Source organism: Monopterus albus, unplaced genomic scaffold (assembly GCF_001952655.1).
Source record: "Monopterus albus unplaced genomic scaffold, M_albus_1.0 scaffold55.1, whole genome shotgun sequence".
Lineage (NCBI taxonomy): Eukaryota > Metazoa > Chordata > Actinopteri > Synbranchiformes > Synbranchidae > Monopterus > Monopterus albus.
The window spans coordinates 1-9,343 of record NW_018127935.1 but is presented as its reverse complement, the minus strand read 5'-3'; the positions used below and the strand labels follow the sequence as shown (position 1 = coordinate 9,343).

Below are 9,343 nucleotides of genomic sequence, written 5' to 3'. Positions count from 1 at the left end.
CCTATCATCCATCCTCCCTATGGCATTTGCTACTTGATTGACATGCAGGGCAGCCAGTCTGAGATCTCGTCTTTTCTGACACACGAGTCACCAAACATGCACAGTCAACAGCACGAGCTACTGCAAAACTCCAGTGAGCGAACTAACTTGTCAGCCTTCGAATTAATGTCTACTAAAGGGTATAAAATGAGTGGGGGAGCCGAATCAAGTAAGACACCGAAAACGTACCGAAAACATTCCATATGGAATGGGAGGACTTTTTTCGCTACCAATCTACTATTCCGAAGGAGCATGTGGAGCGGCACTTTCAGACTGTTCATAAAAACTACGACACTCATTCATACATTTATTTTGTGTGTGTGTGTGCGCGCGCGCGCGCGTAGGTCAATCATTTTGACTTCATCATTTGAAAAGTAGCTCGCAAGGCGAAGAAGTGTGGGCACCCCTAGTCTATAGGTTACTGAATGTGATAATACGAGCACAGTGGCTTCAGCTATGCCTGCTAACTAGCGCTTGCTAGCACGTTAGTAGGTAATCACATTATGAAAACATTGGAGCCCATTTGTAATTGGCATTACCTGGATAGACTGACCACATATTTGAAAACTAGATGGTTAAATCTTGCATTAAAACTATCAAAACCTAATAAAATGGCCTAATAATAACAGCCCTAAGATGAAAATTATAACAGCTTTGAGCCTGAGTAAGATATACCACAGATACAAAAAAAATAGTACAGTGTTAGCCTTTTTGATCAAAAAAAAAAGTATGTCCCAGCTTTTATTTTATTTCATAATAAATAAATGCTTTAGTGTGGTGCTTAAAGTTCTGTTCTGTGTGTGTGTGTACTGCAGATACCTGGTGGAACTGGGATGCATAAAACCACTGTGTGACCTGCTCACTCATTTGGACTCCAAAATAGTTCAGGTGGCTCTAAATGGCCTAGAGAACATCCTTCGCTTGGGAGAACTGGAGGCCAAGAGGGGAGGAGGCATCAATCCCTACTGTGCACTTATCGAAGAAGCCTATGGTATGTGTACACATTTTCAATGAAATGATTACATAACATTTCTCATTAGTAAATTTACCCTCCTGAACCAAACATTTGTTTGGCAATTAACATTAATTGGTTTGTAACCTTGCAGTGAAACACTAATCCAGAGCCACAGTAACATTCAGCATTACATTCATCTTCTCAGGTCTGGACAAGCTGGAGTTCCTGCAGAGCCATGAAAACCAGGAAATATATCAGAAAGCCTTTGACCTGATTGAGCGCTACTTCAACACCGAAGAAGAGGAGTCATCCCTGGCTCCAGCCGTCGATCTGCAGCAGCAGCAGTTCCTCTTCCAGCAGTGTGAGGCCCCGATGGAAGGCTTCCAGCTATAATGCAAACTCCTCCCTCGCCTTGTGCTCCACCTTCATCCTCACCTCTGCATATTCTCTACCTGTCTACCCACTGCCATGATGAAGGGCAGTGAACTCTCAGCCTACCCTCCATCTTCCCTTCTCAGTGTTGGAGAGATTAATAATTCAAACATTATCATGTTTATGAAAAATATTACAGAAGCACATGTGTGCATACGTCCAATGTGGGTCCAGTTCTGCAGTCTTGTCAGCCAGTTAGTAAAGGTTTCTCATCATCATTCTGTCTTGCGCTGAACTCACTTCTGCCCCCTAGTTCGTCAGTACCTGAGTCCCTCCAACCACTTCAGACCCTAGCAGCTCCCACTGGTAGACTGTTCATGTTACACCACCCGTCTTTCTGTTTGGATCCCTCTGCAGCTCAACCCAAATGAAAAGCATTTCCTGTAGGATTGGCGAACCCTGAGTCAGTGGGAGTTTTAGGACTGCACTGCTTGTTTGGTTGAATTGTCAATGACTCTCAAGACAGACAAACATGGCCATGATTTTTATCCCCCTCTCACACACACAAATAGGGAAGAAGGATTTAACCTAAACACTGGACTGACCATTAGACGCTGATCATGTTTGACTGTGGTCACTGGACTGAACTGCCCACATCAGGGCCACCACTCGGACTAATATGACCTCTACAAAAAGGCACTTAAATGACTGAAAAAATGGAGGTGCAAGCCCTTGTCTCCTCTCTCTGGCATTGGATAAGTCACCACAGATGGACAAATTGGGAACTTGACTGTGTTGCTGAGGGGTGGAGCTTGTCGTTGACAAACCAGGCTTCCTGCATTCCTCTATCCAGCAATGGGACTTTTCACCTACACAGGCTCCATCCTGAAGTGCTTAGACTGCCTCCTGCCTCTGGTGTGACGTGTAAACCCCATGGAATCATGGGAATTGGAGTCTTCCCTCGCACTGAGACAAATGGACAGACTTAGACAAGACAAAACAGACTATGTAACCCTGGAATCTGTCCAGTGGCAAATTTTATCTTACCATCATTTCTTTTTATTTGCAGCACTTTAGTTCAAGACTGATGTCTGGTCATCTAGGGTATACCATAGTTCCTACATTAACTATTTAATTGGTTGATGACATGGCTCTTCCCTCCTCAATGAAATGAGGTCTAAATAGGTGTGGTCTGTATTATCAGTCCGCTTTTGGTATGACTAGGATAACAATGTACGTCACTGTTTACCTTTCCCACAAATGACTCACACAGATTGTGGACTGAAACTGTTCACACACTAATTACAATCAGCACATCATTGTGACTCAGCAAAAACCTGCAAGAACTTTACCTGTGACAAAGGAAATCAGTAAGTTTTTGGAACAGTGGCTGTTTAGCTGTGTGCTCTCTAAAACATGGCTTTCCAATATATGTTCAGGTAGAATTTTGCATTTTGATCACACCAAATCATTGATGCATTGATCAGCTTTTTGGTTTGAAATCGGGCTTTTTTTTATATATAACAAAACATTATATTTGCAGTTAGTATCTGTCATGTTGCTGATGGTGCCATAATTCCAGCAAAAATCCAGATTAAAATTTGAAAATACTGGTGATCACCTTAGTTAGACTGAATGTTTGTTTACTAAGTCCTTCTTACATTACTCGTTTGTCAAAATCTCTGCAAGAGATGACCAGCTCTACATGTTCATTACTGTTTTTGTACAACTGTCCCATTGCTCCATTTGCATAAAAGCTGAACTACAGTGTATCTCAGTCTCATTGTAGATACTATACAACATGAGTAAGAATTTTCTTTATTCAAACTGTCATATTAAGAGCTAAAGGAATGGTAGGACTTTAATCTTCTTTTTAAGGTGATATCTAATGATTTTCATTATGGATTAATTAATCAGCAAACTATTTGATTGTTTGGTCTAAAAATGTCAAAATACTTCCAAGTCAGTTCAAAAATTTCCAGAATCTCAGGGTACATCATACAGGAGACTGGTTTTGTCCAAGCTAAATGTACAAAAATTGTACAGTTTACCAACATAATACATGACAAAATTGTGAATATTTACATTTTAGAAGGTGCAACATTTTCATTTTCTGCTTAAAAAAAAAATCATTTAAATGATCCAAATATCAAAATTGTTGATGAATTTTCTGTAGATTAGTCAACTTAATATTTCAGCTCTACTTCCTCTATTTCTGTGCCTCCTCTATGTGTCATGCATGTGTTGGGACACAATGGGAGAACCCCAGCTAACATTTACAATACTTACTATACACACTGAGAGGGATACACTGCCCATATCCTCAAATACTTAAGGAGGAAATAATCATTTTAGTTTGCCTTTGGATCTTCAGCTTTGGAGTTACAATTTATGAGTCACAAATAGCTCAGGTCAAGTCATACGCAACCTGTCTAGAAGCATTACTTTATTGACCTCTTTTTATGGTGCTCTCTTTATACAGTCACATTACTATGAACAAACAGGTCTAATCACAAGTTTCAAGACAGGACAGACCATCGTGCACATGGGTTATATAAGCTTGATCCACCACCTGTTCTCTTTAGAAAGATGAAAAGCATTTGAAACCCTCTCGTCACAAGACAGATATATAACTTATATTTTTCCTCTAAGGAAATTTTAATAACAGGGTTACATAAGGCAATTATGTCAGAGAGCTTGAGAGTTTTGTGGTGAAAGTTTAAACATTGACAGGATCCCAGCTGATGGGTCTGTGCAACTGATTTGTTTTAAAATCATTGTGCTGTGTAGTAAATGCTGAGAACTGAAATCCTAAAACCTGCACCACAGTATCAGATTTCCAGTCTTCTGATACAACCAAATGTTCTCACTAAAAAAAAAAAAAAAAAAAAGCTATTACTGCTGCACAGTATGTTCACTCCTTGGCTTTTAAAATGATTCATAGCTGTGTGTTCAAGTCTCTTTTCCAAGTGCCATTGCTATCTCTAATATGTTTGTATCGCTCAAAGGATGCAAGTGGAGAACTCTGAAAAAGTGATATTAGAAAGGGGGACACTACTAGCTATGCATCGTCTTCCATCACTGAACCTTCTTAGACAATGCAAGAGCAGCTTCATTCTCTTTTTGTAGCTCCTCCCTCCACCTGGCTTTTTTCTCCAGATTCATACTTGTCAGAGTCTCGTTCCTGGCAGCAGCCTGCAGAAACAGGGCAAAAGACAGGTGACACACTAACATTTAACCTGAAATACCTAAGTAACAATGTGGTTAATTCATCAGATAACTAAGACAATTGCAAGGAAAAGTGAAAAGACAAAAATAGTTATTTTTGATGTGACAAAAATCACATCACTGTAAACCCCAACTCACATTTCTCTCCTTGTATAAAGTGGGGAAAAGAAACACATGCACTCATTTATTTTGACTCACCCGTTTGCCCAGGGTAACCATCAACATACAGGTCCCGAGTGTGGCTACTATCATGATGTAGCAGACTTTCACTCTCATTTTGTTCCTGGCACCATCAATCATCTCATACCTGCGGCAAAGGCAGATGTATGAATAATTGTACATCAGTGTTTAAGGATAATCACCTTTATTTGGCCAAGTATGTTACACACAATGAATTTGTTTCCGGTACAGAATGGATATAATCTTTGTTGATATTTTGTGGTGTTTTTAAAGCCACTCTACCTAATTTCTTTTTAGGTGCTAGAAGGTCTAGTGAGACTCAAACAAATTGTTACAATGAGTAAATTTTAACTGCTCTTTGCCCCTCCCATCACACCTTGTTTCCTAGCATCAACGTAAACTACAGACAAACTACAAAATGCAGCTTCCAGTCCAAAGCTAGTGTTAGCTGACTATTGCAGAAATCAGTCTGGCCAGTAGAATGCTCTGGTTACTGCTGATGTCACAGGAAGCACTAACGTTACACAAAACTCTTAATGACTCCTAAATTAAAATCAAATGAATTCAATACAAAGGTAAAATCAAGGCCATGCTAGGTCGCTAATGTTAGCAAAACAAACACATTAGCTTTAGACGTCAATGCATCCAGAAGGACGAATGCTGCATCTGAAACACATTTCAGTCCTTGGGCTGCCTTTAATGCTCTCCATCTCAAAATGCTCCTTATAACCTTAGCTAGGTGGCAGGTGGAACCGTACTTTGACCACATAGGGTAGAGAAGCTGAAATAACAGCAGAAGCGCTGTAGGCAGCAGTGTCATGGAAGAGGGATGTATAGTGTAGAAGCACGGCCTGTCCAATTTTCACTTGATTTATCAAATATTAGTTGAGGGACCTTTAACCTCAGCACAATATCAAAAGTGAAATGCATGTTCCTTCATACATTACTAGTGTCAGTGTTTATCAGCTATTTGTGCTTCTCTCAGTCTCTTATGTCAGCATTTATTAATTTCAACAATTCAGTCTGATGCTCCAGTCATTCACACATTTTTTTGCCTTGGTTCATTGTTAGTACAGGGGGTCTGCAGTTTGTGTGCGTGCCAGTTAGGCCTTAATCCCAACAGCAAATCAAATTTCATTTCTACCCTGATGTCAGTAATTTCCTGCAGCTACACCCAAACACCCTGTTTGAACTGCAGACATCTTGGAGAACCAGTTACCCACAGCACCACCACTCACCCATTTAGTTTGCTTTGTTCTTGTGATGTAATTTAACTAAATCACAGACATGCAGCAACACAGTCAGACACTACTGTACTGGGAGGTCTGGTATAACTAGGAAGAGGCTACTTACGACACAAACTCTGGTATCTGTTCCTTGGTCTTAAAACGTCCTGTCCAGAGCAGGAACTTCCTGTCCATTGATGAGGGTTTGTAGCCTGGGAGTTTGAACGCAGGACGTGGTGCTGAATGACATAATAAAGCACATGCAAATAAAGAACAAACAGAGTGTAAACAGTGAATGCAGATTCACAAGCCCCAGTCATTAGCTTCATCACCCTAAACTCTGACCCCACATCCTGTGTCCCTTTTTCCTTTGGGACATTAGAAAACTTTCACACACTTGCTATAGTAATAACATGATTTATGGTGGACTTGTTTTGAGATACAAATTAAGATATCAATTTATAAAATTATGAATTTAGTTTAGTAATGTCTGTAATAATAACAGATAGATATAGGCATAGAAAAAGGTGAATGGTAAAACTGTCCAAGCTGTCCAGGGTAAACCTCACAGTTCACAGGCCTCCTTGTTCAGGAGTGACCAGTCTAATTTGTCCAGTGTTTCTCGCAAGAAATTTGTTAGCAGATGTGAAGCAGATGTGAGTGGGGCTGCCTCCACAATAAAAGCTTGTAGGAAACCTGCTTTCTGTAGCTGTCCATACATAGTTTTTCTAAGCAATCACGTATTAATAGCAACATTTATGGCCTTGGTTTGGAACTGAAGAGAGTATACTAATGATTTAAAACTACCATGTGATGGGGTTGCAATCTCTGCTTTGGCCTCCTGTGGTTTAGTGCACATCCCTCTGTGTTTCCATGTCTCAGTGACCTGTCTGCACCGCTGACCTGTTGATATATAAAAGCACGTAGAAAACATGAGCGTATCACAATTTAACAATGTCTCTGCCACCCACTTGGCCAGGTCACTCTTGAAAAAGAGATTTTAATGTCAATGACGCATTTACCTGGTTAAATAAAGAATAAATAAAAGAGCTGCAATCATGGGGATTATTTTCATTATCCATTTATCTACATACCATTTTACCAGAGAATGTTTATCTACAGTTAACTGTCGATATGTAACCATTCGAAGCACTGTTGGGTACAAAAATGACAAAATGTATTAACCTGACCTAACACTAGCATGTTAATGCATTCTAGTCTAGTAGCGTCTGCTAATTTAACGATGCAGTTATCACAACGTTACAAAAACAAGTGGGAGATGAGATGGTTATTAATCAAAAGCCACACAGAAATTGAAACTTGACCATACGAACCTAGGAAGTTACCAATGGAAAGGCGAAATCTGAGGAAATTCATGATTTTTGATGACGTAAATAAAATTCAGCGAGTCTATAAATGATTTAAAAGGAGTCACAACACGTCCAGTACGTTATGTACTGGTGAAAGTCAAGTACCAGCTACTAAAAGGACCCGGTGTTGTGCCGAAAAAGGTCCCCCCAGTCGAGATGTATTTCCTCTGTTCAAAACTCGGTTTCATGTAGCGCCCCCTCAGTGGTTGTTGTAAGAATAATGTTAGGATCCTGGTTAGGAGACTCACATCTCAATGGGGAAACAAATTTCGACACAACACCAGTAGAAAAGAAAAGGCGCCCGTGTAGTTTGCCTGATCAAATTTCCATGGCTAGGGTTATAGCTAACTTGCAGAGGTGGAAGAAATACTCAGACTCTTAAGAAAATCGCAGATTAGACAATGAATTTCAACTGAATATTGGGGGAGCTAAAATAGAACGAGTACATGAAATTAAATTTCTAGGTGTCATAGTTGATGACAAATTCTCCTGGAAATCGCATATCAGATATGTTCAGAACAAAATAGCAAAAAGTTAAAATTGTTTGATTTAGTGGGATATCAGACTGCTGTGTTTATGTATAAAGCCAGGAACAATTTATTACCTGGTGGAATTCAAAAACTATTTAATGAAAGGGAAGGGGGATACAATTTAAGGGGTCAGTTAAATTTAAAAATTCATGCTATACGTACAACCAAAAAAAGATTTTGTATTTCCATAAGTGGGGTAAAACTATGGAATAAATTAAGTGTGGACATAAAAAACTGTAATAGAATTGACGAGTTCAAACGTAAATATAAAGGTATGTGTCAATCAAGATATATGCAAGAACAGGCTCAATGATTAACTACATGGACTATTGTGGGTGTGGTGTATATTTTGTAACCATTCTTTAATACATCACTGGTGTGATGTAGGAATGTTAACACTGTTATATTCTTTTTTAGTATAATATGTGTGTGTGTAGAAGTTAATCATTTACTGCTTGCAAACCAATGATGGTAAGATGATGTCATGGGGTAGGACTGGATAAGTCTGACTTCTTCCTACTCCATTCAAGCATGTACTTGGTATTAGCAAATTGATATTGGATTGTGTGTAAAAACGGTTTTTTTATATGCTTGAAAGAATAAATCAAATCAAATCAAATCAAAATGTAGCAGTACCACAGTGTAAAAATAGTCTGCTACAAGTAAAACCCCTGGCTTTAAAATATTACAGAACAAAAGCATTAACATCAAAATATAGGCGTACTTAAAGTGCCAAAAATAAAAATACTCATTACTGCATAATGACATCATTTAATTACGGATGCATTATTGTGTACATAACGTGTAGCTGCACATAAATGCTGCAGCTGATAAGGTTACGTAAATTGTAATTTAAATAGAGACATTCACCTTTTAACTGGGAGTTATTCAGCGATAAACCTAATGGCATTAGGAATCAATGTGATAAATACATAAACTTTAATTTGATTATATAATTTACTGAACTTCTCCGAAGTGGATTTTATTCAGGCCCTCACTTGAACAGTCCCCTCGCTTCGTGTCTGCGCAGGACCCTGCAGTCCACTATGGCGGCGCCCGGGGTAACTTTAAACTGTGAGGACTTTTCAATGTTTCAGGTAAATTTTACTCATAGCTAATTTGTTTGTGTGACCCGAATCATTATCTGCCGGTAGATCACACGACGTGCGGTGTATTTTTCAAGCACCCCAGTGAATGAGTGACCCTCCGGATCACTAATGCCCCTACTGTGCACTCTGCAAGAGCTCAAGGAGCCAGGCTGGATCAGCATGATTGCGTCTGGCAGCATATGGCTTAAGGGTTACTTGTCACAGATCTCCAGGGGCCTGTGGTAGATGTACTCCTTAAGATGTGTAAGGGTGATATTTAAGGCTCTTCGGACAGTATAACTAATGGCATACTCATATTTCTAGAGGCAAAAAGACAACTTAAGTTGGTGTTAAA

At 39.4% G+C, this 9,343-nt stretch overlaps 2 protein-coding genes across 2 annotated transcripts in view; one reads left to right on the top strand and one right to left on the bottom strand.

Moving 5' to 3' along the window:
* Window positions 1–3,138, top strand: part of kpna1 (karyopherin alpha 1 (importin alpha 5)) — a 12,886-nt gene extending 9,748 nt beyond the window's left edge. Inside the window, exons 13-14 of the mRNA XM_020602316.1 lie at window positions 855–1,030; window positions 1,200–3,138. Coding sequence (XP_020457972.1) covers window positions 855–1,030; window positions 1,200–1,387 — 364 coding nt within the window. The 3' untranslated portion in view covers window positions 1,388–3,138. The remainder of the gene's footprint in view (window positions 1–854; window positions 1,031–1,199) is intronic.
* Window positions 3,139–3,790: 652 nt separating this feature from the next.
* On the bottom strand, window positions 3,791–7,595 carry fam162a (family with sequence similarity 162 member A). The gene is made up of 5 exons (XM_020602317.1): window positions 7,335–7,595; window positions 6,808–6,903; window positions 6,128–6,239; window positions 4,793–4,901; window positions 3,791–4,561 (listed from the first exon to the last, which is right to left on the bottom strand). The coding sequence occupies exons 1-5, from the start codon at window positions 7,375–7,377 to the stop codon at window positions 4,445–4,447; spliced, it is 477 nt and encodes a 158-aa protein (XP_020457973.1). The 5' UTR covers window positions 7,378–7,595; the 3' UTR covers window positions 3,791–4,444.
* Between the last annotated feature and the right edge of the window lie 1,748 nt (window positions 7,596–9,343).

Excerpts from the sequence above, each read along its gene's own strand:
- fam162a (XM_020602317.1), bottom strand. The coding sequence starts at position 7,377 with ATGAATTTCCTCAGATTTCGCCTTTCCATTGGTAACTTCCTAG. Across the intron at positions 6,904-7,334 it reads TTCCATTGGTAACTTCCTAG|GTCAGCGGTGCAGACAGGTC; the intron begins GTTCGTATGGTC and ends ATATATCAACAG. Across the intron at positions 4,902-6,127 it reads CAGATACCAGAGTTTGTGTC|GTATGAGATGATTGATGGTG; the intron begins GTAAGTAGCCTC and ends CCTTTGCCGCAG.